A 27,732-nucleotide genomic window follows, 5' to 3' on the forward strand; every position below is an offset into this window, starting at 1 on the left:
ACCACATGGCATGTGGGATCTTAGTTTCTGGACCAGGGATCCAACCCGCAGCCCGCATCGGAGGTGAGGACGCTTCACCACCGGACCCTAGGGGCATGCCCCCCCTACCTCAGACGCAGCCTCTCAACCCCACTGCTCCTCTGAAGGCTGAACACCAAGCTCAGTTCGAACAATCTGCAACTTTATTCCAGAGCAGAAATAAGTCATCTTCTAACAATAAATATAAAAAAATAATAAATTAAGGTTCGAAAAAAAAAAAACCCCAACAGAACAAAATCATTAACACTGACATAGCAAATGGTGTCTGAGCGGGTCTGGGAATGTCCGATGCAGGCGCTGTCTGCCCCGAGCCCCGGCCAGGCCCCCCGCTGTACACACATCCTCTTCACAAGGTACAAAATATATATATATTTTAAAAAATCTCCACACAACCAAGCATCCTGCGGGGGCCCCGGGGGAGCAAGAGTTTGGCCCGTGGGGGCTGAGGACGGGGCTGGGGGCTGAGGACCGTGCGGGGTCTTGCCCGCTGAGTGTGGCTCCTCCTCATCTCGGCAAGAGGTCCCTGCTCCTCCTCTGGAAGGCAGGGGTCAGCGAGGTGATGGTCAGCAAGGTGACGGTCATCGTGGAGATGGTCACCGTGGCGACGGCCCGCGTGGAGATGGTCAGCGAGGCGATGGTCACTGTGGTGATGGCCCACCTGTGGGTCCACGGCCTTGGCGGGGATGCTGGGAACACGACGAAGCTGCCACGTGAGCGGAGGCCTAGTCGGTCCTTTGTCAGCGAAGAGGCGGTCCGGCCCAGGATCCCTGAGCATCTCCTCAGCTCAGGCCAAGGTATCGTCGAAGACCTCCCCGCAGCAGAGGCCTCAGGATGGTGTCAGCAAAGAAAAACTGGAAGTAAATACGGTCCCTGGTGGCCCAGTGCGGAAGGGAGCCAGTCCGGTTCTTCTTCAAGTATTCTCAGCAGACGGTTCTCGGTTCTCGAGGGCGTCAGGGCTCAGATGGGGACCCCCACCGTGTTCACCTGGTCCTTCAGGCCCAGCAGGCTGTAGGCAATGCGCTTCTGGTGGCCAGGCAGCCGCACCCCAATCCTCTTGATGTCGCTGTGCCGGAGAGACAGAGCGGGAGACAGTGAGGGGCAGCTCTGTGGAGGGGGGCGCGGGGAGGGGGGGAGAGAGGGGACGGGGCTTGTTGGGGGGGTGGGGAGGGGGTGGGGAAGGGGGGCGTGGGGAGAGGAGGGCGGCACGGGGAGGGGGGCGTGGGGAGACGGGGGCTTGTGGGGGGCGCAGCACAGGAAGGGGGGCACGTGTGAAGGGGGGTGGGGAGAGTGGGGCGCGTGGGGAGGGGCATGGGGAGAGGAGGGCGGCACGGGGAGAGGGTCGCGTGGGGAGGGGGGAGGGGGGTGGGGGGTGGGGGAGAGGGTTGTGTGGGGGGGTGGGGAGAGGGGGGCGGCACGGGGAGGGGTGTGGGGGGTGGGGGAGAGGGGTTGTGGGAGGGGGTGCCGAGAGGGGGGCGGCGCGGGGAGAGGGGCGTGGCACCTGGGGCGGGGCTGCAGCTTCAGAAGGCGGGCCCAGGGCCAGCAAGCCGGCTGACACCAACAAGTTCAGAAAGGACAGAGCTCTGAGTGCGAGAGGCTTTTTTTTTTTTTTTTCATCAAATCGGCACAAAATCCGTATAGTAGATGCTGGTTTTGACCCCATTTTGCAGATTAGAAAACTGAGGCTCAGCAAGGTGAACTGACTTGCCCAGAGGGACACAGCGGAGAGGTGGAGGAGCCGAACAAGCCAGCTGTGAAGGAAGGCTGTTCCCCCTAGCTGGCTCTGTCCTAAAGGCCCAGCTAAGGCTCCTCCCCAGGCAGCACGGATGCCATCGGCGGATGCCAGGGACCCTCGGGGGGACTCTGAAGGCTCTCTGCCCCAGGTCTCTTCACAGCCACTGCCTTGTTTCACCCCCACTCCCTCCAAATTCTCATAACGGAAGAAGGACTCAGGAAATCCTTACTGAGGGGGCGTGAGTGCTAGGTGCTAAGTCGTTTCAGTCGTGTCCGGCTCTTTGTGACCTCGTGGGCTACAGCCCTCCAGACTCCTCTGTCCCCGGGATTCTCCAGGCAAGAATGCTGGAGGGGGCTGCCACGCCCCACTCCAGGGGCTCCTCCTGACCCAGGGGTCAAAGCTGCATCTCTTGCAGCACCCGTATTGGCAGGCGGGTTCTTTACCACTAGTGCCACCTGGGAAGCCCCTGAGGGGCCATCAGAGGTTAACATTCTGTGGGTCTCTTAACAGGAGGGGCTTCTGGTGACCAGCTTCCCCTGAGGCAGGGGCTTTCCCTTTAGGAACCCCGATTTCCTCACCTGTAAAAGGAGGCAACTGTGCCTAACTGGAGGGTGGGAGATCCTGGAAACTGGCGGCAGAGGGGAAGGTGGCATCAGCATGGTAGAAAGACGTGCCCAGGGGCCCAGGGGCCTCCCCCGCCTCCCCCCATGACCCTCCATCCCCTCGTAAACCACTTACATTCCCAGGGACCCTGGAGCAGACCTTTACTGCTCACGCTGGGAGTTTCCCCCTTTGCCATCCTCACCCATCAGCCTCAACCCATGAAAACACCCAGGTTTTTACGGGCCCTCTCCTGGCTGTAAAGGGAGCTAATTATATGGTGCAAGCAACTCCAGAGACACGACTTTCTCACAGGCTCTGGGAGCCCCTGGAGAAGTGCTGACCTCGGAAGGGCGGAGGTGTGGGAGGCAGCCCCGGGACTGCAGCAGGAAGGCCCAAAGTCAGACACCTGGGAGAACTCCCTCACCCACCGCAGCAGCGCCACTGCTGACCGGCACGGCAGAGGCGCTGGAAAAGCAGCATCGCTGCCCCCACGAAGCGGCCGGCGCCTGCGGCCTGTGGCAGACCATCCGGCTTTGTTCCTGCCCCAGCCTTGGACGCTGCCTCGGGGGATCCTTGGGCAGGCATCCCGGGACCAACTGCCAGCACAGGCGTGGGGATGCACACGACCAAGCCCACCATGTTCCTGAGCCCTGGCAATGCCAGCCCCCTCCCCGCCGAGGGAGTTCAGAGGCCACAACCTCGCCAGCGAGCGCCCGCTGCGCACTGGCTACGGGAGCCAGGGGACAGCAGGGCGGAGGGAAAGCGGCCTGGCCTTTCATCCTCCCAGCAAACGTCCCATCAGCGTCAAGCTGTGCTGAGGGCACGTGGAGACCAGAGACCCGTCAGCCAGTGCCCCCCAGCCCCCAGGATGCGGTGGGCCACAGCCCCGGACGCTGCAGAGGCCCTTTGTTGGACTCGGTATTTTTCTGGGGTGCAACACTTATGACTTCCATTAGCTCCTCGAAAATCATTCAGAACCACTCACTAGCCTAGCTAGAATCTCAAGTGGCTCCAAAATAACACAGTGAATGCTCAAGCTGAGAAAAGACAGCCACTGTGGGACAGCCACAGGGGCTTCCCAGGGGGCTCGGTGGTAGAGTCTGCCTGCCAAGCAGGAGGCCCGGATTCAATCCCTGGGTCGGGAAGATCCCCTGGAGAAGGAAATGGCAACCGGCTCCAATGTTCTTACCTGGAGAATCCCAGGGACGGAGGAGCCTGGTGGGCTACAGCCCCTGGGGTCGTGAAGAGTTGGACACGACTGACTGTGCACGCAGGGGGACCCCAGGGGGCTGAGCAGCCTGCCCCTCGGGACGGTGACGCGTGTGGACTCAGGGCCGGGGTGAGACAGCGGAGCCGAAGTCCACACGCCGTCCCAGGAGGGCTGACTTCTGAGCTGAGAGCAGCACAGAGCCTCCCACCGGGCCCCACAGCAGTGTAGACACAGCCCCCGGGGTTAAAAAGTACTCTGAGGTCCCCCCTTTCTCTCGTCTAATTGGAGCTAAAGACGGAGGCAGCGGCGTGAGTCACACAGGCCCCGGGCTGGAGCACCAGTGAGGTTGCGGGGAGGCGTGCAAGGACTTCCTGCCTTTATCCAGGCCTGCTTGGATCTCAACACACACTCACCCCCATCGGCCCAAGACAGCCCTGCTCCCGCTCATGGGAATGAACTGGCCGAGGAGCCCCTGGGGCTATTTCAGGAAGCTTCCAGGAGCTGAGTCTCCTGGAAGCATGTCTCCCTGACCTCAGCTCTGCTCACCCGGCAGAGAGGCTCTACCCTCCTCAGGGCCCCCGGGGAGGGCCAAGCAGCCGCTCCAGGCTCCCAGGTTACAGGAAGTGGCCGAGGAACCCTGGTATTTGCCCACGGGCGGGGGTGGGAAGCAACAGAATGGAGGAAAAGGGGAGCGTGGCATGGATTAAGCCCCTACTGTGTACCAGGTGGGTCATGTGCATCACGCCCAAACAGGGAAATGGAAACCAAGGGTCAAAGATGGAACCTGACCTGACAAAAACCACCTGCTAGGAGGTGGCCAGTGTGGGACTCGAACCCAGGTGTGACTGCAGAGCCCACGGTCTGGACCCTGCAAGTGGCTGGCACCCTAAGATGCCCGTCTCACAAGGTCCTAACGTACAGCACAGGGGACGCATCCAGCACCCGCTGTACTCAAAGCCGCAAGGGGAAGAGCAGAGAAGACCGTGTGCAGGGACATTACTGAGCCGCTGTGCTGCGCAGCACAGACGGCCCGGCACTGTGCATCAGCTGAGCTTCTATGTGAAAAAAGACAGGCATCTGTCTCTTTTCTCTACTTTTCCATGCCTCCCTCCAGTCAGCTGTCTCTGCCTGACTCTCATCCGGGCTGTCCCGTGGGACAGGCCAGGGCTTGCTCTGACAGGCTTTGACCAGCAGGTCAGAAGTCCAGCTGAGCAGTTTTTAGAGGCCTTGGAGGATGTTCAGACAGAGGCCCTAGCCCCAGAACTGTGACCCAGAACTGCAGAGGGCCTGGGTGAGCCCTTCCCATGCGATTCCCAAAACCTCTCACCCCAAGGCTCGTTTCCTCCACGACCTTGGACCTGACACAGCTGGGAACTACCACTATCTTTAGAAGCACAAAAGGCCAAGAGGACAGTGTCCTCTCCCTCCCGGGATGGGAAGAGGTGTCTGTGCCAAGGCCGTGTCGGGAAGGGTCCCTGATGCTGCAGCTGGGAGGAGACGAGAGCTCCCGCAGGGCGGAAGCCGGGGCGGGGCCGAAGGGGCTGGCACCACTTCCCACGCTGGACCGAAGGGCTGCAAGGCAACCATACGGGGGGCGGTGCCAGGGGTGGGTGGGCAGTGCCCTCTCCTCACGTCAGCCAAGAAAGTGCAAGGTCTCTGCTCAGTCTGCTCGGCGTCCCGGAGGAGAACGGTGCGCCTCATTGGCTGTGTGACCTCGGGCCACCTGCATCACCTCTCAGCCTCAGTTTCCCTACTTGTTAAGTGGGAGAGGAGCAGTAATAATAGCCTCTATTCACGAGTCAAACAGGGAATTCAACCAGGTGATGGCTGTGAAACAAAGCCTTTCTTTTCTCAGCTACAAACTGGGCGACCTGCAGTAAGCTCTCTGAGCCTCCACTCCTCCACTAACGAGCTCCACGGTTTCTGACTTCTTGAGCCTGACTGCCCCGGGCTGGAGTACCCCTAACGGCCGTGGAACCCTGGGCAGTACTGTTTCTCACCTGCCCAGTGGGGCTACTGACAGGGGCCCCCTGCCGAGTTACCAGCAAGGCTGAGTCAAACTGCTCAAGCACGTGGCCTCCCCCGGTGGTCCAGTGGTTAAGACTTCATGCTCCCAACACAGAGGGAACAGGCTCAGCCCCCCGTCGGGCAACTGAGATCCCACACGGCGCAGCCGAAAAACCCAACTTTGATCTGCACAGTGAGGATATGTGCCCTCCGTAATATCTAAGTTATAGCAATAAAGCGTTTGTAAAACCAAAACCAAGTGTGCTCAAGCAGAGCTGGCCCGTGGTCAGCCTTCAACAGATGCCAGTTACGACTACAATTACTATTGTTTTCTCACCGGAGCCGCGGGTAAGTGCCCAGGACTGCTGGCTGCTGGCCTGGTTCTGCCCTTCCTGCAAAGCCACTCTCCCGGAGAGAGAAGGAGAGAGAAAGAGAGGAGGGGGCGAGCAGGGCTGGTAGAGAGACGCGTGGGCGGGTGGGAGGCCCAGAGGCAGCCGGGCCGTGGCGGGGCGGGCGGGGCGGGGCGGTAGAGAGACGCGTGGGCGGACGCGCACCCGGGCGGCCGGGCAGTGGCGGGGCGGGGGGGGCCGGCGCGCACTCACTCGCTGCTCAGCTGCACCACCTCCTCGATGGAGGTGTAGCCGGCCGCCAGGAAGAGCTCCGTGTACTGCTGCATTCTGAGGGACTCCAGCCACTCGGGCACCGAGCGGAACGGCGTGCCCTCGGAGCCGCTGGTGCTGGGCAGCCGGATGGACACCCTGCAACGGCAGACACCGGGCTGCGGGTGAGCCCCCCCGCCGCCCCGCCTGGCTTCCTCATCTGGGCGACGGGGACCCCAGGTCAGGAAGCGCTCCAGGAGACAGCGCCCTGGCAGGTCGGGAGCACCCCGCGTCCCCGGCTCCTGCCGCCTCCTGCTTCCACTGGCAGCAGCGCCAGCGGTTCCCACAGAAGAACCAAATGTAAGAGAGCCGGGTTTTCAGAGCCACGGCCCCAGCCTGACCACTTGCCAGCATGTAAGATACCTGATTGCTCGTGTCTGTTTCCTCATCTACAAAAGGGGGATAATTACAGGACCATCTCCTCAGCTGTCTAAATGAGTTCGAACATGCCAAGCGCCAGGCCGGCCCGTTTACCACACATGCTGATTGCTTCCGTTAGCATCGCCTGAGCCACCCTGGTCCGGGCTAAGTAACGCCCACGTGTCACTTCTGAGCCGTCGCCCCCCACCCTTCGCTGCCCGCCACACTGAAGCAGCTCAGGAGGATGCCTGGGGGGCAGCCCGGGACCGAAAGCACAGAACTCACCGGGGGTCAAAGTCAGCCAGGGTCTTGAGGGAGTCGGGGGCGCGGATGAGCTTGTCTAGGATGCTGACGATGTCGGCGAACTTGGGGCGGCGGGAGCGCTCCTGCTGCCAGCACTGTGCCATCAGCTGGTAGATGGCGGAGGGGCAGTCCATGGGCGCGGGCAGCCGGAAGCCGTCGCTGATGGCCTTCATCACCTGGGGGCGGGCAGGGCGGTCAGGGCGCCTTCACAGCCCCCAGACTCCTACAGAGTGGTTGGCAGAAGGAAGGGGAGCCCCAAACAGAGGGCATGGGCCTCCTTTCTTGAGCCCGACACACCACCTTCAGTGCTAAGAGGCTGTCTCCAGAGGAAGGGCCCCTGGCCGTGCCTCCTCGCAGGGCACCGGGCCAACAGCCATGCCGTGGGCCCTGTAGCCAGACTCTTGGCAGTTTCTGGGTGCCTACACAATGCCCCCTTTAGCCTGCACACTCTTCCCCTCTGTGTCTTCACCTGGCTGCCGCCTTACTATGCCTCAGTCTCAGCTGAGATGCCACCTCCTCTGGGAAGCCTTCCAGGCCTCCTGGTTGCATGAGGTGCCAGGCACTTGTACACACAGACACACACACACATACACACGTGCAGGCACACACGCTTTCCCCACCCCACTGCTTCTTCCTTTGGTCTTTCGCTGAGTGTCAGCAGGGACTGGGTCTGAGCCTAGCACTCAGCCTGACACACAGTAGGCCCTCAACAGACATTCACTGAACCAATGAAGGGCCCCAAACTCCTCTCTGCCCAAGCCCTGGGGTTCGGGAATGAGTAAAGGGTTAAGCCCAGGTCCAGACCGGGCTGGGCAGGGCAAGGGGGCCTACCTCATGGTTCGACAGCTCCCAGTAGGGCCGCTCCCCATAAGTCATCACCTCCCACATGACGATGCCGTAGCTCCACACATCGCTGGCCGAGGTGAACTTCCGGTAGGAAATGGCCTCCGGAGCCGTCCAGCGGATTGGGATCTTGCCACCCTGCAGGGACCAGGCCAGTCACGACTGTCCCCTCAGCACCCCGGGACAATCCCAGTCAGGGCCACACTCCCCGGAGACCCAGACCCCAGGTGTGAGAGGGAAAAGGCAGCGCCAGCCCGAGGCTCCCTGTCCCAGCAAGAGCCGCCCGGCACTCACGCTGGTGGTGTAGGTGGCCTCGGGGTCGTCCTCCAGCACGCGGGACAGGCCGAAGTCAGACACCTTGCAGACCAGGTTGCTGTTGACGAGGATGTTGCGGGCGGCCAGGTCGCGGTGGACGTAGCTCATGTTGGCCAGGTACTTCATGCCGGCCGCAACACCTCGCAGCATGCCCACCAGCTGCAGCACGCTGAACTCGCCGTCCTTCTCCTGCGGGGGCACTGGGCCTCAGCCAGCCGACCACGCCCACCAGGACATGGGGGGTGGGGGCAGCGAGGCCACGCCCACCAGGGGCCCCGAGCCGCCAGACAGGGTCCCAGCCCACCCGGGCCCACATCCTCACCCGCAGGAACTTGTCCAGGGCCCCGTTCTCCATGTATTCGGTGATGATCATCAGGGGTTTGTCTGCGGAGGTGCACACAGGTGTCAGGGCAGGGGCGCAGCTCGCAGCAGAGGCCCTACCGGGGGCCCCAGCGGGCACCCCTCCCGTCCCGTACGGGGGTCCCCCACCCCCAGCCCGGAGCCGGGACTCACACTTGGAGACCACGCCCTCCAGGCGGATGATGTTGTGGTGGCTGAACTGGCCCATGATGCTGGCCTCGCTGAGAAAGTCCACTCGCTGCTTCTCCGTGTAGCCAGCTTTCAGCGTCTTGATGGCCACAGGTACCTCCTTCTTCCCCGACGCCTTCAGGGTGCCCTTGTACACCTCCCCAAACTCTCCTGCAGGCAGGTGAGGTGGGAGAAGCGCCCCGTCAGCCCGGGTATCAGGCACTCCCAACCTACCCCAGGCCCCTCCACGGCGCACAGCCTCACCGGCTCCGATCACCTTCTGCCGCGTGACGCAGGATGGATGGATCTCCGTGGTGAACTTGAGCACAGCCTGGTTGGGGTCCTCGTAGGTGTGGGGGTCCACATAGGTCTTCAGGGGTTTCAGTTGTTCTGGGAGGTGAAGGAGAGGCAGGGTCACAGACAGCTTGGGGAGGGGAGGGGCCCCTAGAGCAGCAGGAGGAGGAGGCGATGGACCAGGGGCCCCTGGGGAGGCCCAGCTCCATCACAGACAGGGGGCATGAGGACGGCAGGCGGGCGGCAAGGGCCACAGCTCACCCGACTTGGAGAAGTAAACGTCCTCCGAGGACTGGCGTGTTCGCAGGCTTTTCCTCCTGTGAGGTCCCGTGGGAGACCAGACACATAGGGAGCTCAGTGACCCCTGTGTCAGAGCCTCCTGACCCTACCCTGGCCCTGAGTGGGGGCCTGGTATCCTCGGGCAGAGGAAATGAGCAAGCCGGCTCCCTCCTTGGCACCTACACCCTGTAATGGCCTTTAAGTGGCTGTAATGCAGGCTTCCTGCATTAGAGCGCCCGGAGCTTCCTGCCCTTGTGTCCCGAGGAAGTATCGACATGCCATCCTGATGACCTCTCTGCCCGGGGCCCCGCCCCCCAGCCCCTGTGCAGAGCCCTACACAAGTCCTGCATCTTCACACACACCCCCCGGGAGACAGGGACTAGATTCCTATCAACCTCATTGTCCCTCAGGAAACCGAGGTTTGCATCCCCCTGTCCCGCCTCAGTCCTTGGGGAGCCCGGCCAGGAGTTCCCGCGCACCTGCGGTGGATGAAGAAGCCGATTCCTGCCAGCACCAGGAGCAAGGCCGCACCAGCAGCCACACCGCCGACCACTGCCGTGTTGCCAGACCCTCCCGTGGCTGTCGGGGGGAGACCAGAGCGTGACAAAGGAGCCCCACGCTCCAAACCATGGTGACCCCCTGGCACTTAGAGCCTTAGACACTTGCTGGGGGCCCCTACTCCTGAGGGTCCATGAGGACACTTATCCCCACTTCACAGACGGCAAACGAGAGGCCCTCCCCAGGGAAGAGAGCAGGTGTGGGGGACTCTCTCCACACTGCAGGATCTGAACTGGGCCTGTCAAGGCCAGAGCCTACATCCTTCTCTTCTCACAGCACAGCCCTGGTTGCCCCTACCCTCCATCCTGCCCCTTTCCCAGGCTTGGGGCTGACCCATGCAGGGCCGTCTGAGGCCTCGGCTGACCAGGAAGGGGGCACTTCCAAGTCCTTCGATCTGCTCCCTCTGGCCAGGATGTCCCGGCAGTGTCGGGCCACTGGCCCGGCCCGCACCCCAGGCCCCACTCACGCAGCGTCTGGAACTCGTGCACCTTGCTGCCCGCACCCTGGCCCTCCTGCGTCAGTGCCTGCACCTGCACCAGGTAGGCAGTGTCTGGGGCCAGGCCGTCCAGCGTCACCGAGAAGCCTTCCGTGCGCCGCACATTGTAGCTGTTGGAGTCGCCCTGTGGGAGGGACAGACTGTGAGGACGGAGAAGGGCTGTCAGCTCAGCCTGCCGGAAAGCTACTCCAGCTTAGCAGGGTTAGTCGCTGTGTTAGCGGGGTCGGTGCCCTTCTTACAGATGGTGCAACTGAGGCTCAGTGAAGCGAAGTGACTCGCTGCAGGTCACAGCCAGCAAGTGCAGGACCCAGGACTCAGACCCAGGTCTGCCTGACCTCCAGGACTGGGCTCTCCTGCACTCCCACTTCTTCCAGGGATTCCAGAACAGTGCATCTTCTCCCCCACAAACCCCTGCTGGCTGGCCCCGGAGACGCAACTCCCAGGTAGACCCCAGACCCAGAGCTTCTCCAGACGGCTGCGTTGTGCAGGGAGCATCCTTGCGCCCAGCCGCGGCCCTGTGCGCGTTACCTTCTTGCGGTAGGTGACCTCATACTTCCACACACGGCTCTGCTGCAGCGGAGGGATGATCCAGGAGACGCTCAGCGAGGTGGTGCTGCGGCTCTCCAGCTTCACCTTGGGGGGCTCTGGGCGGGACAGTGGCGGCGGGAAGGGGTGTGAGAAGCCACCCAGGGGCAGGGGGCTCCTGAGGGAGCACCCAGACACAGTCCCATCCACAGCCTGACCTGGGGTTCTCAACTTCCAGCCCAGAACACAAAGCCCCAGGCTGGGGCCCCAACACAGGCTGGCACATGAGGGGCCCCATGAGTGTCTATGAGTGCTGCATGCTAAGAGGGACGCGATAACCTCTCCATGGACCAGGCTACGTATGAGTGTTTCTTACATTCTCTCAACAGCCCTTAAATAACCCCCATTTTACAGGTGCTTCCCCGGTGGCTCAGAGGGTAAAGCATCTGCCTGCAGTGCAGGAGACAGGGGTTTGATCCCTGGGCTGGGAAGGTCCCCTGAAGGAGGGCATGGCAACCCGCTCCAGTATTCCTGCCTGGAGAATCCCATGGACAGAGGAGCCTGGCGGGTGACAGTCCCTGGGGTCACAGAGTTAGACACGACTCAGCGACTGACACTTGACAAGTGAGGAAACAGGCTCAGAGAGATTAAGTAACTTGCCCACAGTCACAGAGCTCAGAAGAGGTTCCAGGGACCGTGCCTTTGACCCCTCTGTGCTGCCTCCCTCCGAGCCTGGTGGAGTTCCGGGTGACCCTCCTAGGGAAGTGCCCCCACCTGGGCGGGTCACACGGGCACGGTCCCACCCCGGGGCCCTCACCGGTCTGGTTGATGCTGACGCTGGCGGTGCGGAAGCTGCGGGTGCTCACCAGGCCCGAGACGCCGTTGCGGGCCTCCACGGTGAAGGTGTAGTTCATGTGGGGCTCCAGGTCGCTGATGGTCACGCTGGTGCGGGTCAGCCCCAGCGGCGGCTCCGAGTAGCGCACGCTGGCCTCACAGGGCCCGCACTCGCCCGACTCGGGCCAGCACTGCTCACAGGAGACGCTGTAGGTGAGGTCCTCGCGGCCCCCGCTGTCCTGGGGGGGCGTCCAGCGCAGCTCCACCTTGGCGCCCATGCCCACAGCCGTGAGATAGTGCGGGGCGGACGGGGGGCCTGCACGGGGCGGGGTGGGGCATGGACAGGTCAGCATCAGCCGCCCCCCTGAGCCAGCCCGCCCTGGCCCCCGGGAGACTCACGCGTGCAGGGCAGGGACAGCGGGTCCTGCGGGGCCCGGAAGTAGCCGTCCTCACACTCGCAGGTGGTGGCACCCTCGGAGGATGGCAGGGTGTGTGCGGGGCACTCCAGACACGGGCTCTCGGATGCCTCGGGCTTGAAGAACCCCGGCGAGCAGGCTGGGGGCACGGAGACAGAGTCAGCTCAGCCTGCTCCCAGCCCCAGCGACATTTCCTCTCCCTCTCCCTGGGTCCCCAGGCAAGCCACTGAGCCTCTGTGGGCCAGTCCGGTCACTGGCGAGAGTGATGATGAAGTGTGTGGTAAGCACCTAGCTCAGGCAGGGGGCCCAGGAAGAAACCTTTGCAAACCCACCCCAACGAGCTCTTGCAGGAAATGCCCCACCCCTGTGCTGGGCGTTCAAGGCCCACATCTCAGCCTCCAGCTCCCCAGGAAGCTGCCTGTCTGCTTTGCCCCCTTGAGTCTGTGCAGCCTGGCAGGTCCCCCCTGGACTGCGAGCTGCCTGGGCCGTGACTGCCTTCTTCCCATCAACACCCCCAGCCTGGCCTCCCAGCAGATCAGCCAGGAGCATCACGGTGCCAGCTCTGTGGGGGCTCCCGCCACCCCGAGGCTGGACCGCCTTCCTGTCCTGGGGCTGGCCCCAAGAAGCAGGAAAGCCCAGACCCCCAGCATTTTCTCTGGATCTGCTTTCAGGGACCGAGTCACTTCCTCTGCTCACAAGGGCCGCCAGGAAGCAGCTCTTCCTTCCCTGGTGGCAGGTACGGTCCCGGCCAGGCCAGGAAGGGCCTCAGAAACCTCATTCCGGAGGCTTCTTCCTCCTGTCACCCTGTCCTGCCCTGCCGGAAACTACGCAGACCCTGAGCAGGGCTCTCCCGGGGCTGGGCAGCTGCTGGAGCAGCCAGAATGCGGTGGGGGCCCCCAGGGTCCTCTTCCCCAAGCCTGCGATTACTGTCCCCCACCCTCAGCTTGTTCGGTGGGAAGACGCGGAGTGAGACGCGTCTAGCTCCAGTGTCATGTCCATCAAACGCTGATCCTCGACTCTGTCCAGCCCTATGCACGCGAAAGTGTGGAAGTGTTAGTTGCTCAGTCGTGTCCGACTCTCTGCGACCCCATGGACTGTGGCCCACCAGTCTCCTCTGTCCATGGGGTTCTCCAGGTACGAATACTGCAGTGGGTAGCCATTCCCTTCCCCAGGGGACCTTCCAGACCCAGGGATTACCCAGGATAACGCAGGCTTCCTGTATCACAGGCATATTCTTTACCATCTGAACCAGCAGGGAAGCCCTGAGACAAAGCCCCTGACCTCAGGGAGGAGACGCACAGAGAGGGGTGGGCAAAGGCCTATGGGGTAGAAACAACCTTGGCCAGAGGCTTGTGGAGTCAAATGTGGGATATTTCAGCCGGGGCTTAGGAGCTGAGTAGGAGTTCAGCAGGGCAGAAACGGTGGGAGGTGGAGTTAGCGGTGCGAAAGAGCAAGACTGACGGGAAGCATGCGTGGCTTTGTGGGCACAGTCCTGGAGAGCAGCAGGGAGTAGGTCTGGGCCGCCTCAAGGGGCGAGCTGAGAAAGGCCCTTCACGCCAGATCAAGGAGCTGGGACTTTGTCCCAGGGGCGTGGGAGCCACTGAAGGTTGCTGTCGAGAATAATGGTACGGCCAGATCTATGCTGCTGAAAGAAGCTGGGGACAGCCTGCCTGCTTGCCTAGCTCCCTGTGTGAGCAGAGTGGAGAGTCAGGGGAAAGGAATTAAAGGACACCCAGTTTCTAGTCTTCAGTGGTGACTCCCATTAATGACTTTGCTTGCCGAGGCCCGAGGGGACTATCCTGGAAGCTTCTCCCCCATCTCCTGCCCGTCCTGCCACAGCGGAATGTCAACACAGGCCCTGAGAGAGCTCAGGGACACACCACAGGGGCGGGGGCTTGTCCAGGACAGTGTAGCCTGGAGCCCGTCACACACAGCGACCACTGATTAGGCAACTGCTCTGTGCAGTTTCTGGAGCAAGCACTTGACATTCATTTAGTCGTCACAATAAGTCTGCTATCATACTCGGCGCTGTTATGATGCTTTCCACTTTGGAGGTGAGGAAACTGCTGCTCAGAGGGGTAAAACACCTTGGTCAAGGTCAACAAGCTCCTAAGTCACGAAACCAAAACCAAAACCCCGGATGCCAGACCTCAAAGCCCCCTCCTTTCCCCACAAACATGTCAGTTTGGAGCAAAGAGAAATCAAAGTTCTTAACCCCAAAGAGAGAAGAGAGGAGGCCCGACTGCTTCAACAGCCAGAAAATCCCAAGACTGATTTCAGAGAAGCTGGGGGAGGGGAGTTGGTGACGCCTCCTAACACGGGGCACTTCTGTGTCCTTGGGGAGAAAACAGCGGCATCACCCAGGCCACTAGGGAGGGGCTGGTAGGGCCCACCAGCATGACCTCCTATGTTAAGGCCCAAAGGCCTTTCAAGCCTCCAGTTGCGTTTAAGGAACCCCTGTGTATCTTGCATTCTCTCTCATTACTTATCTGTTACAATACAAAAATAGCTCTCTCCTCCCCCAAACCTACAAGTTAGACTGAGACTTCAGAAAGCTGGGCCCTGCTTATCCTGGGATCTCAGTTCCCCCGAATGCCCTGACTTGTCTGCCAGAGGGGCTTACACCCTGGGTAAGTACTGGCTGCAGGTGGTCCAGGCCCCGCAGAGGCGGGGTGCTCAGGGGCCCCCGAGAACATAATCACACCCCCCAGCTCAAGCACGCAGGCTGGGGAGGGACCCAACCCCCACAAGGCTTTCAGCACCTGTAAACCCCACAGGGCCCCTCGCCCCAGTGGCTGCCCCCCAGCCCCCCAGCCCCGGGCCAGAGGAGGAAGCGGGAGCAGAGAGAGGCGGGCTCCGTTCTTTGGTGTCTGAGCCGGGGGTGGCCCGCCTGCTGCCGGCAGGAAAGAGGGAATTTGGAGAGATTTCCGCTGGGCATGTGCCAGAGAATAGCGGAGAGGCAGCCCCAGCAGGGCACGTGCTGGCCTGACGGGAATGTGCTGCCCCCTCCTCCAGCCGCAGAGCTCCCCGGGGCCCTCCCCGGGCCCCGGCAGGGTGTGCCCAAGCTCAGGGGCCCCGGAGCCCACGCGTCTGCCACTGGCAGGCCCCCGCGTCTTCCTGACCTTGCAGGGTTGCACTTCCTGGCATTCTGGGCAGACGATGGGGACAGGGGCCACACTGGGTGGTCACACACTCCGAAACATGACTCACTCACAGAATACCCACTGTCCCTTCACCCATCAGCAAACTCCTATGCATCCTTCAATACCCAGCTTGAGCTCCTCTACACAGCCCTCCAGACTCTCCAGTCTCTGGCCCCTTCTGACGATCAGGGCATCTCTTACTCAATCTTGTGTTTACCAAACAGAAACGGAGCACTTCCTACGTGTCTGACGTGATGCTAGCTGCCCGTGGCAAGAAACGAAAACACCGCTTCTGTTCCAGGGGAATTCACAGCCCTGGCTTTCGGACTTCTTCTGAAACGATTTTGGGTCTTCTGTGAGACAGGCAGCTGGTGGGGCGCAGGAGTGGAACTGCTTTCTCTGTGTCCCCTGGCCCGACAGAGGGCCTGGCACACAGCAGACGCTCAGCTAACATCTGCCAGCTGGACGGGTGAATGAATGTGAGTAAAGACGGAGCCTGCGTGCCCATCACAAACAGGCTCCAGGGCCACAGAAACGAACGTCTCAGTGCCCAGGAGACCTGGGGGATGGTGCCCGAGATGTTACCTGCCCAGCTCCAGATCCTGGCTCTGGCACACCCGTGGAGAACTTCCCCGGCCCTGTCGCCTGGCAGGCCCAGGCCTCTCTGAGCAGGGGAACGGGGGCAGGGTGGCTGCGCCCAGGGGTGTACCCTGGTTTTTCCAGTTCCCGATGCCCGCCCCTCAGGTGGCAGCGTGGGATGACTCAGGGACATACGCCCTCTGGCGTGACGCAAATCCAGCGGCAGAGCCCCTCCTCCAGGCCCAGCCCCTCCCCGGCCGGCGGTGGCAAGGCCACAGGGTCAAGAGGTGGCAGTGGCAATCCACCTGTGGTCAGTCACCTGCCCCAGCCCGGGCCAGCTGGCCACTCCAGCCCAAAGGCACAAAGCCTGGACTTTGCCCCGCACCTGACGGGCAGCAGTCGGCAACCCTGCAAATGCGGGGCGCTGACAGCCCCAGCCCCAGGGGCCCGGCTCCCACACACCCCGGGGAACATTCTGTGGGCACATTCCTCCACCAGGCTGCGATAAGCCAGACTCCGCCTCCCCGGCACCAGCCTTTCATCTGCTGTTTGCTTTCCCTGCTTCCTTCCTTCCGTTCTGGGGACCCGCTCACCTCAGTGCGGGAGGAAGGGAGGGCCCCCCACGGAGGTTTTGCGCTCCCTCGGTGTGAGCTGAGGGCTGGGCGGGGGCGGGGAGGGGGTGGCGCTGCCACAGCTCCAACCCCCATTCAGGCCAGAAGAAACCATGGAAGTGATGCCAGGGGCCCTCCCCAGAGATCACAGACCACTGCCCGCTCGGCCTGGGCATCAGCCCCTGCTGTGCTTAGGGACACCCTGCCCCTCACCCAGAGCCACTGCCTCCCTGTGGGGTGCCTCCTCTTCAGCTCTGGACCCTGGGCCAGGTCTGGGCCACTCAGGTGCCAGCCATGCAGAGGTCACCCCGTCTGCAGATTGCCAGAGCAAGCCAGGTTCTCAGGAGGAACCACAGCAGAAAGTCACAGGAGGTAGCTCTGGGTGCTAAGGCTCCAGCCCATCCATTTTATAGGTGGGGAGAATGAAGCCCCAAAGAGATTCACCAAGGTCACACAGCTTGCGGGTAGAAAGCTACATGCCAGGGGCATTTGAAGACAGTGCACTGCCCTCCCCGTGCCAGGCCCCAGCTCCCTCCCTCACTTCCTCTCCCAGGGCCTCAGTCTCCTCATCTGTAAAATGGGAGTAAACTGCTCGGGCTCTCTGGGTTGTTTGTGAAGACGGAGGAAACTTCACTTGGGAAATGCTCGGCATGGGATGAGGTGTCCATGCACTGGGGTACAGAGACCGAAGCGGGGAGGGGCTGGGCCCCTCGAGGGAGCAGAAGCCCCCAAGGAGAGACCTCCTGACCCCCAAGCCCCCGCCCCAGCTGCTGGACCAAGCCTCTGGACCAAGCTGCTGGCCACCTGCTCACCTGGCCCGCAGTCCCCGGGCCGAGCTGCCAGCTGCTGTGCCAGGACAGGAAGCCGAGACAAATAGGGAGACAGAGCCGCCCCAAGGGACATGGCAGTCAGCCTGAGCGGCTCCAGCGTCCCCGAGGCAGGGCTGGGGGCAGGGGCGCCGGAGGGGAGCGGGCTCATTCCTGACATAGCTTGGCAGAGCGGGCAGCGTGCCCACCTGTCCACACAGCACCTGGGTGGCGGCTCCCTTCCACTGCCCACGTAGCTCTCTCCTGAGCTTCCTGGGGAGGGGACCCTAGGGAGGAGCTGGCGATCACCTGGGCCAGGTGCTGGTAACCTGGGGCTGCCCAGCCCCACTCTGGGCCTGGCTTGTCACCAGTCAAGCCACAGCAGGGCCCTCTCGGCACACGGCTCTGCGGAGGGCAGGCAGGGGACAGGTCTGACAGCTCCCTGTTTCCTCCATAACGTGCTCAGGAAGAGCCCCCGCCCCCAGCCCCCTCACCGCCTGTGCCAGGACCTGCCACCCTGCTGCCCTGAGCGTCCATCCGGGCCGGGCGCTGACTCAGGGATTCCAGAGGAACCGGTCACTTCCCGCCCCGCCTCCTGAGCCATCCTCTGGCCTGGATGCCGCTGCCTCGGCTAGATCCAGTCCTGGGGCGACTAGTCTCAGCCGTGTGATGCCAGGCAGGTTTCTTCACCTTTCTGAGCCTCAGTTCCCTGTCTGTGAGATGGGACGGGCAGCAGTCCCTGCCTCTCAGAGCGGCAGAACAGACCTGCAGGAACAGATAGATGGAGCGCCTGCCCGGGGCAGCACCGAGCTCTGTAACTGGGTCTCCCCCGCCATCAGGGTCCTGGGGGGCTGGGGAAGGGCTGCAGGCTCAGAGTTGCCAGGCTGGGAGTTCCCAACCACACAGAGGGCCCCCGAGCCACACGGAAGGGACTTTAGGGAGAGGGACTCCAAGGGGGAAAAACCAGGGCAACAGGTGGCTGGTGGGGCAGAGGGTCCCTGGAGCAAAGTCAAAGATTCCGGTCCTGGAAACCAGGCCTCCCTCCTGGGGCAGCTCAACTCTTCACAAACAAAGCCTGAGAGGCCGGATCCCCCGCTCCCAGGGAGGGAAGCCCGACCCCCCTTCATGCAGAGACACCCCCCACTTCAACTGTCCACTTACCGCGGCCGGGCCTGAATCACCAGCCTGTGGAAAGTTTTCAGCTGCCCCCCACCCCCCGCCCGCATTCCTGTGTGAGGATGTCATGGGGAGGAGTCTGCTCACCCAGGGCGGCCTCCCCCCCAACCGCCGGCGGTCACTGTCTGAAACCCGGGGGCGTGCACCTGAGGTCACCACAGGCAGGGCCAGCTGAGGAGCAGAGGGCAGCTGGGAGGCCAGAGGGTGGTGGGAGGGCCAGGGCAGAGACTGCACCACAGGCAGAGAGGCTCTCAGCAGACTTCTCATTCGGGGCTGCAGACCGTGTTAAGCAAGGTTCTGAGGACTGGCTCTAAGAGGCAAGTGCAGCCCGTGAGAAAGGGCTTCAGAGTCCTCCAGTACCTGAAACCTCGCAGGATACACGGTTGCTAGGTAACAATACAATCTGCTAGAACAGTTGAACTTCTCATCTTTCGATCAGGAAGCCTGAGGCCAGAGGTGAAGAGACACTCACCAAAGGTCACCGGTCGGTGTGTGTAAGTGCAGGCCCCGAACCCCCGATTTCTCAACACCCCGCTTATCTCGGCAAAGAAGCTCCCAGAGCCTGCCAAAGGTCGGCCCACATTCCACAAAGGCCCTGCCCCACAGCCATTTCCAGAAAAAGTCACCACTGAAAGAATCCACGTCACTTCAGTGCGCTCCGCTATCACAGGCCTGGCTGTGCCAAGCCATGGCCTCTCGATGAGAGCTCGGGCCCTGTCCCCAGAGAGTCTGATGATGCCGGCCCCCTCGTCATCAGCAGAAGCCCCGGTGGGCAGATCTGGGCCCATGGCCCGGGGTGGGGGAGGCAGCGGAGGCAGTCCTGAGCACCCCTCCCAAGCAGGCCTTTTTCAAACAGCTTCTCAGGAGACTGTCACGTGCGGCCAGGGGATGCAAATCCTGGGTCCACTTCACTCACCTCCAAGAACCAAAGAGGGGCCTGAGCCCCAGAGAGATTCAGTGACTTGCCCAGGGTCACACAGTGAGTCAACAGAGAAGGAACCGGCTCCTGGGACTGAAGGCACTGTGCCCACCGCACTATTTCACAGTAGATACTCAAGGTAAACTTCTGGGATGAACCAAAAACAACAATCACACTTAAAAACACTTCTGTGTCAGACACTGACCTCAGCATTTCACGAGTATTAAGTCACCTGACTGTCATAACAACCCTACAAGATGGGCACTGTGTTCCCGTCCATCGTACAGACAAGGAAACCCAGATGCAGAGAGGGTGAAGAGCTGGCTGAAAGCCACACCGCTAGACGTGAACACCAGGATTCCTGTCTGGGGGCTTCCCCGGTGGCGCAAACAGTGAAGAGTCTGCCTGCGATGCGAGAGACCTGGGTTCGATCCCTGGGCTGGGAAGATCCCTGGAGGAGGAAAGGGCAGCCCACTCCAGCATCCTTGCCTGGAGAATCCCATGGACCCAGGAGCCTGGTGGGCTACATCCCACGGGGCTGCAAAGAGTCAGACATGACTGAGCGACTAACACTCTCACCTCCATTCCTGTCTGAGAGTCTTCACTCACATTCTCCACCCTGTCCTTTCCTCAGTGGGTTCGTTCTCATGAACTAGGAAGCCTCTGAGATTTCCACTAACAGAACCACCGCGTGTCAGAGCAAGGACAGCCTCACCAAGGTCCCCGCCTGCAAGGGCGGAGACCAGAGCCCTGGAGCACGGCCTCCGCCGCAGCGCCCTCACTCACCCTGGCAGGCGTCCTCCACCTTCTCGTAGCCTGCCTGGCACAGGCACTGGCCAATGGGCACCAGCCACTCGCCATCCATGGCGCAGTGCATGCGCGGCTCCTCGCCCCCGGGGGGCACCACGGCGTGCTCCACGCAGGTGCCCGCGACCGTGGCCAGGGCGGGCGCGTCGGAGCCGGCGATGGTCTCGGGGAAGCGGGCCAGGCCCTTGAGCAGCTCGGGGCACTGCTTGTAGTAGACACGCACAGAGAGAAGCGCCACGCAGGCGCCCACGTCCTGGAAGGCCAGGTAGAAACCCTTGCGCGTCAGCGGCCCCACGGACCGCTCCTCCACGTTCAGCTTCACGTTGCGCGCCTCGAAGTCGCTGCTGCCGGTGATCTCGTCGGGCGCGATGGTGTCGATCTTGGTGAACTGGCGCTTCTGGAAGTTGGTGCCGTAGTCCACGTCCGACTCGGCGTAATAGAGGTTGAAGGTCTCCTTGCAGGAGCTGGCACCCCCGGGGAAGCTGTTGCAGTCCCGCACAGTGAACTTGAGCTCGATGAAGATGCGCTCGGCCTCCCCGCGGTAGACCCAGTTGGTGCGGAGCCAGTTGTCCTGGTCGCCGGCCACCACGTTGCACACGGAGTACATGTAGATGGGCGCGTCGTCCATGACGCTCTGCAGGAGGTCCCACTGTGCGGGGCGGAAGGGGAGTGTGGGCAGGGGGACGGGCCCAGAGGCACCAGCCGGGAGGCGGGCCGGGCGCTAGGCTCTCCGGTTCCTGCCAGCCTCACTCTCGGGTCCAGGAAGGGGCTCCAAGTCTCCCTCACGCGTTACCAGTGGCTGAACTGGATCTGACCCCTTGGTGTCACCCCTGACACCAGTGCCGGGGTGCTAAACCCCTGTATTAGACAGTGAGCAGAGGGCGGAGGCTGGGATTCCATGTGACCTCAGGCAGGTGGCTTTAGCTCTCTGAGCCTCAAAGTCGCCATCCTGCCATGGGGGCCAGAGCTACTCCACAAACTCACTGCGAAGATGAACGCAGAACGGCTACCGAATGCTGAGCACACGGCCTGGCGTGGGCGGCGGGCACACAAGGCACCTGGCACCATCGCCATCACCATCACGCCCTGTGCAGACGCACGCGAGTGGCAGGGGAGGGAGCGGGTCAGCAACAGCAGCTGATTCCGCATCACTGCTCAGATGACTGCTCAGCCTCCTCCAGGAAGGCTCCCCAGCTTGGGCCACGGCTGGGGCGAGTGCTTCCTTCAGACTCCCATGGCCTCCGCCGTCTTAGCACCCACGTGGTGACAGCTACATCTTGCTGCCACAGCAGAGTCTGAGCTCCTTAGGGCATTTCTGCATCCCCAGGGCCTACCTCAAATGCAGTAGGTACTCAGCAAAGTATTTGTTGAGTGAATGAACATAGGTATGAAAAAAGCATAAGGGGCCAAGGAGAAAGGCTTGGGCTGCACTGTGCGACCTTGGCCTCAGATGCCCTTGGGCCTCAGTTTCCTACTCTGTGTCATGACTTGGCTGGATGACATTCCAGGATCCTGGAACCTGCTGACATTAAACTCCAGGCCTACGGAGCTAAGGTGACCAGGGGCCGGTGCCCAGCTCACTCACAGATCTGGCCAGCAACAGAAACGGTCTTGAGTACCCCCTGGAGACAGCTCAGGCTCCAGAACAAATTCAATATGGGGGAAACTGAGGCCCAGAGCATCAGTATCCTCCCCAAGGCCACACAGCAGCACACACCAAGCTGGGGAGAGGGCCCTGGGGTCTTGCCCACCCATCCAGGACACAGCAAGGCAGGGTGAAGGGAGGGGAGGGGAGGGCAGGGGAGGGGAGGGCAGGGGGAGGGGAGGGCAGGGGAGGGCAGGGGGAGGGCAGGGGAGGGGAGGGCAGGGGACCAGTGGGCAGGGGAGGGGAGGGCAGGGGACCAGTGGGCAGGGGAGGGAGGGCAGGGGAGGGAGGGGAGGGGAGGGGAGGGCAGGGGGAGGGGAGGGGAGGGCAGGGGGAGGCGGGGGAGGGGAGGGGTGGACTTGGTGGGAAAGAGACAAAGCAAACTCAGCCTCAAGAAGGAAAGGGAAGCAACAGCTGGAGAAGCATGGAGAGGGGCCTGGCCAGAAGGAACCCGACCCGGCTTCCGGGGCTGCGGGGACCTGGGAACACCGTTCTGTGTCTCTAGCTCATCCCTGTCTCCTGAGCCGGGACCTGAGAGACAGGGGGAGCCTTGAACTCTTTCCCTCCAAGAGGGGAATGGTGGGAGCCAGAGGGGGTCCCTCTGGGCGTCAGCCTTCTGGGGCATCTTGGGGTCCTGCTCTGCTAGGCCTCTGGCTGTCTCCCAGCTCTCCCTACCTCTCAGGGCCCTTCCCTGCCCTCTCGCCCCAGCCTGCCTAATTGGTGAGAAACCTGGATTTAAACCCTGGCTGAACCATCAGCTCTGGGCCAGGCCCCATCCTCCCCGGGTCTCAGCTTCCCCGTCCCCAGGCCCCCACCCACCGCAGACAGCTTACCCCTTTGCCATAGGGGTGTGTGAGCCAGCCGAGCTCCCCTTTAGCCGCAGCGAAATCCAACAGGACAACTGTAAGAGATCAGAGAGGGGAAACTGGGTCAGCTTGGAGGTCTTCAGGGGGCAGGCCGTGTGGAAAAGGCAGGAGCCCCTCAGGAATCCCCATTGGCCTTACAGGCTTCCCCAGCCCCCAGAGAGAGACACCACCGCTCAGGGTCAGCACGGCCAAGAAGACCCATCTCTCCAGAAACAGGGACACAGGGCCCATAGGGAGGGAGGGGACCTCGTCACAGTCACAGCGCAGGACAGTTGAGGACTAGGCCTCTCCCTCCAGCCACACCGCCCACTCGCGGCCCCAGCTGGGCAAAGAGGGCAGAGCTCAGCCCAGCAGGGGATAGCGGCCAGCCCTGAGTGACACCACGCCTCTCTGCCTGCCTCCGGAAGAGGCCCTTCTGCAGCAGCTCACACGCACGCAGGTCTTGGGGGCGCCCTTATCTGCTCCAGCCACATCCCCCACCCCACACACATAGCACAAAATACCCTCAGCCCCACAGAGGCCACCCAGATGCAGCACACGCGTGCACATACGTGTCTCCTGGCCTTCCAAGAGGACAGAGCTGTTAACAGGTGGCAACGACTCCAGGAAGGGGAGTGGGATTGCTGGGGGGTGTCTGGAAACGGATCTTCCCCCCACAAAAGCCACAGAGCAGGCAGGACAAAGCCCTGAACCCACAGGGCCTCCAGGAGGGACCCACAGACACACATAGCCGGCGAGGCCTGGCCCTGGAGAGCCGTTCCCGCTGCCTCCAGTCCCTGACACCCTGGCCACTGACCTGCCAGAGGTGTCCAGGGACTGAGATGGAAACCCTTAAAGGGAGCGTCCAGGCCCAGAGCAAACAGCTGCCAGGACCTCACTGTCCCCAGAGAGGCATCGGCATTCTCGGGAAGAACACGTTGCCAGGGACTTCCCCAGATCCAGCCGTGCCCTCAGGCGCCTCCCACTGCCCACCCCTAGCTTTGCCAGCCTCATCAACTGCAGTCAAGACCCCTGGTGCAGCCTCCTGCCCCGTTTCCAAGTAACGTCCAGGCAGCTACCAATAAGAGCGACCCTCCCCGGAGGATCCGGGGCCTGGAGAACAAGCAGGGACCCTCTGTAAGGTCCCCAGATTCAGGAAAAGCCCTGAGGTGAGGGGGCGGGGAGGGGCCTAGTGCTGACTTCTTCTGGACTCTGAAACCTGAGGAGCACAGCCCCAAGAAGCAGCATTCTTCAAGGCCTGGACCTGAATGCCTCTCAGGGTGGAATCCCAGGCAGGTGGAGATGGAGCTGATTCAGACAGATGCAGAGGATGGGGAAGGGAGCCTGGCAGACTCTGAGAAACCCTTTGCTGAGGGCAGACCACCCCACTCCCCCGGGACTGGGAGCGGAACGCTGCCAGCTGACTGCTGCTGACCCGGCCAGGCCCTCCAGGAAAGGCCCACAGCCCGGCTGGGGATGGCACAGCCCGAGGCTGAGGGGACAGGGGAGGGCGGCTGGGGGGTGGGCAGGGGCAGGGATCTGCTCGGACATGCCCGAGGCACAGGCTTGGGAAATTCACTAGGCCCACTGGCAAATGGAATGTTCTGGCTGCACAGGAAGGAATCTGGGGGTTCCTGGCTCCAGCCCGGGGAAGTAGGAGGACAAAGGTGAGAGGACACCCCCCCTTCCCTAGACGGGGCGGGGCGGGGGGGTTGCAGTCTACACGCCTGAGGGAGGGGGCTCATGGCTCCCAGGTGCTGAAGGGTTAACCTGGCACGGAGGGACCCCCACGACCCCTGCCAGAGCTTGCTCCCCTTTCAGCCCAAGACCTACTTTTAGAAATTTAGGGCTCCTTGGAGAAGAAAAGAAGCCTTCACACAGGAAGGAGCCCCCTCCCTCCTGGGGGAAATTCCCTAGAGCCGATCACCAGGAACAGGCGCCCGGCCCGTCGTCGGCCCCACCCTGACGGGTGGCTTCTCCCTGAGCCGCTTCCAGGGACCCAGCTGGTGCGGGGCAGGGGCGGGGCAGGGCCCGGGAGCCCCTCCCGGGCCCTGAAGGCTTCACCAAGGCCTGGGCTAAGCTGGGCTCATCCAGGGGCCCCGGCCCTCAACCCACCCGCAGGAAAACCTTCTCAGTCTGAAATTCCATCGCAAATATCAACCCAGTGGGGCCACAACGCTTGAGAGCTCTTTACTCAAAGGCATCACCTCCCTGGTCTCCCCATCCCTCCGAAGGAGACAGGCTGGTTCCTAACAAAGCAGAGAGGCAGGGGACTGGGGCTGGGGGACAGGACGGGGAGAGAAACGAAGAGAAAAGGGGACAGGGGACAGAGGGCACACTGGGCTCTGAGAGAACCAAGATGCCAAGGGCTCCCAGGCCTCGGGAGCGCTCTCCAGCCCACCTCCCAGTTCAGGCCAGCAAGCCCTGCAGGCATTCTCACGTCTCAGGAAAACCCAGCCCAGGACCTGGGTGCAGGGGCCCTGGGCTCTGGAGCCCAAGAAGCCAGATGTTCAGAGCTAACCCTCTGGAGACAAAGGGCTCAGGGCGCCCTCAGGTTCCCCATTTGTAAAAGGACGGATTCAGGGGCTGCTAAGAGTTTAACAGGCTCCATGGGGCCTAAGGCTCCTAAGGCAGCCGGGTCCTGCACTTACGGAAAGGAGGAGGGACAGGGCAGCAGCTGGGCGAAGGTGGAAGGGGCTTGTGTCTGCACCCCCAGCCCATCTCCAGGCAGAGGCTCCACGGATGTGGAGCCCCAGCTGGGACATCCCACCCGTACCCCCCACCCCCGCTCCCCCGGCACAGCTCCCTGGGGAGGCCCTCACAGGGACTCTGGGAGCCTGAGCAAAAACCTTCCCTGGTCCTTTTCCTCCCCCATGCCACGCACGTCGGGGTGTGGTGGGCACTAGTCATCTAGGCTAGGAGGGGCTCGACAGCGGCCCCCGGGCAAGGCTACAGCACAGCCATCACCCAGGGCACCAGTCCTGCCTGATCCCCCTACCCCACCTCCCGGGCCTTCAGGAAAGGCCTGCAGCAAATGCGGCTGTCTCCCTCTTTCCCTCCAACCACAATCCCCCAGAAGGAGGAGGACAAAAAGGTGGGGTGGGGGGATACTGAGGGTCACAGAAGAGCCCACCCACTCAGCCTGCAAGTTGGGACCGGGAACCCCGACTGATCAGAGGCGCGGGCAAGATGCCGCCCCCACCCCCACCCCCACCCCCAAAGAGTTCCGGCTCGGGCCTCTTTTACTCCCAACTTGGAACAGCAAAACTTCCAACCCCAGGTCGGGAGGCGGAAAAGGAAGGCAAGGCTGAAGGAAACTTCTCACGGGGCCCGGGTTTCCTCCGCACTTCCCTCTGGTGGAGCCTGCGGAAACCTCCTCTGCCCCCGCGGGCGGGCAGACCTTCTCAGTCGGAAACTGAAGCCGGCCTCGGCTGGGTGGACGGGTGGACAGGAAGCGCCTCGGCCAAGGGCAAGAGCCCCCGTCCGCTCCGCGACCCCAGCCAAGGCGGCAACGCCCCCACCCACCCGCGGCCCCGCCCTGGGCGAAGTCCTCGCGGCCCCTCACCCAGCGCGGCGGCGGGGGCGGGTGAGTCAGGCCCCCACCCCCGGGTGCCCGGACTCCGCGGTGGCCCTGGGGTGCCGGCCCCACACCTTGGCAGGCCGCGCCCCCACCTGCTGCATTTCCTGGCTCTGAGTCACCCGTCGCTCAGAACGCTCGACTTTGGGACTTCCTGTCCGCACTCGCGGCGCGGGGACCGGCCCCCCGAGTCCCGGAGTGCGGGGCGGGAAGGAGGGCTGTGCGTGGACAAACTGGCCGGAAACTCTCCGCGAGCTCTCCTCCCCGACTGGAGGCATCACGGGGTGTAGAGAAAACTTCAGGGAGCTGGGGCTTCTGCAAGGGTGTCCCTGCCGGCCATAGAGCCCCTCCCCAACGTGAGTGGCCTCCACAGAAACGCTTTCTCCGCAAAATCGGGGCAAGAGGGTTAGCGAATTCAGGTCACCACGAAGTTGAGCCCCGGGAAAGACCCCCGGACACTCCTGATCCAAGAGACCCCGCGACCCCGCCGGGACGCGTTCCTGAAGCCTCGTGGCCGGCGCCGAGTGCGCTTCTCTGCGGCCTCTGAGCCCCGCGCGCCCGGGCCCCAGCCTCTTAGTACTAGGAGCGCCTACAGCCCCGCGTGGGCTGGGGCGGGGGTCCCAGACTCGCCCGGCTCGCAGCCCGCGAGCCCTCCGGACCTCAGCACGCTAGGACTGGAGTTTCCGAAGTGGCGCGCGTCCCGGCGCGCCGGGCTCGGGACGGAGCAGGGGCCGGGGTCGGGCCGCGAGCGCTTACCTTCCTTGCCCTGCGCCGCGAAGGCCGCGGCCAGCGCGCAGCCCCACAGCAGCGCGAGGCAGGCGGGCGGCGCCCGACGCCCCATGCCGCGCTCCTCGCTCTCCGCCCGGCTCCGCGCCCCGCTCCGCACGCCCGCCGCCGGCCGGCCCCGGTCCGCCTCCTGCCCGCAGCTTCCTCCCGCCCGCCCGAGAGCTTAATGCGGGCGGAGAGCGGACCGGCCCCTGTCCATTCATGCCCGGGTGACGTCACGGGCCACGCCCCCGGTGTCTCCAAAGGGGCCGGACCTGCTCCCAGCGGGGGCGGGGAGGCTCTCCAGGCCCTCGGGACTCGCTGGCGCCCCCAGGTCCTCGCAGGTTTGAGCGCCTCCAAGAGCCTGTGCAACCGAGGCTAGCCTTGAGGGATCCTGCGAGCCCCGCTCTTACCCTCTGCCCTCCGGGGCCGAGCTCAACACTGGCCCGAAGGCCTCAGCTGAAATGGCCTAAAGGCTCAAGAAGCAGTCTCCCGCTGAGCAGCTTGACGCCCCGCTTCCTGGTATTTCTGAACTGTGCACCCAACCATCGTCGGTCAGAGAGAGCTTCTCCGCTCAGGCGCCTCTAAGAATTCAGGAATCTGAGAGCAGCCGCGTCTAAGGACGAGTCAGACATGCGTTATCACTTAATTCTCCTCTGGGAGGTAGATGTCATTATCCCGTCCGTATAGTCGAAGCTATGGTTTTTCCAGTAGTCACGTATGGATGTGAGAGATGGACCACAAAGAAGGCTGAGCACTGAAGAACTGATGCTTTTGAACTGTCGTGTTGGAGAAGACTTGAGAGCCCCTTGGACAGCAAAGAGGTCAAACCCTGAATATTCATTGGAAGGACTGATG

General features: G+C 62.8%; 1 protein-coding gene across 2 annotated transcripts; it reads right to left on the bottom strand.

The window, feature by feature from the left end:
* Positions 161–26,998, bottom strand: EPHA2 (EPH receptor A2). 2 transcript variants are annotated; one of them, XM_018054598.1, is made up of 17 exons: positions 26,866–26,997; positions 22,521–22,588; positions 20,022–20,691; positions 11,985–12,140; positions 11,569–11,901; positions 10,755–10,870; positions 10,197–10,350; positions 9,652–9,751; positions 9,155–9,210; positions 8,864–8,989; positions 8,585–8,770; positions 8,394–8,455; positions 8,051–8,260; positions 7,745–7,894; positions 6,896–7,089; positions 6,194–6,349; positions 161–1,102 (listed from the first exon to the last, which is right to left on the bottom strand). In XM_018054598.1, exons 1-17 carry the CDS (start codon positions 26,948–26,950, stop codon positions 997–999), a joined length of 2,928 nt encoding a protein of 975 aa, XP_017910087.1. In that variant the 5' UTR covers positions 26,951–26,997; the 3' UTR covers positions 161–996. The 2 variants fall into 2 exon arrangements, with proteins under 2 accessions (XP_017910087.1, XP_017910082.1); XM_018054593.1 differs by having other exon boundaries at positions 8,394–8,770; positions 26,866–26,998.

Source organism: Capra hircus, chromosome 2 (assembly GCF_001704415.2).
Source record: "Capra hircus breed San Clemente chromosome 2, ASM170441v1, whole genome shotgun sequence".
NCBI lineage: Eukaryota > Metazoa > Chordata > Mammalia > Artiodactyla > Bovidae > Capra > Capra hircus.

Excerpts from the sequence above, each read along its gene's own strand:
- EPHA2 (XM_018054593.1), bottom strand. The coding sequence starts at position 26,950 with ATGGGGCGTCGGGCGCCGCCCGCCTGCCTCGCGCTGCTGTGGGGCTGC. Across the intron at positions 22,589-26,865 it reads CGCGGCGCAGGGCAAGGAAG|TTGTCCTGTTGGATTTCGCT; the intron begins GTAAGCGCTCGC and ends GATCTCTTACAG. Across the intron at positions 20,692-22,520 it reads CACACCCCTATGGCAAAGGG|TGGGACCTCCTGCAGAGCGT; the intron begins GTAAGCTGTCTG and ends CGCCCCGCACAG.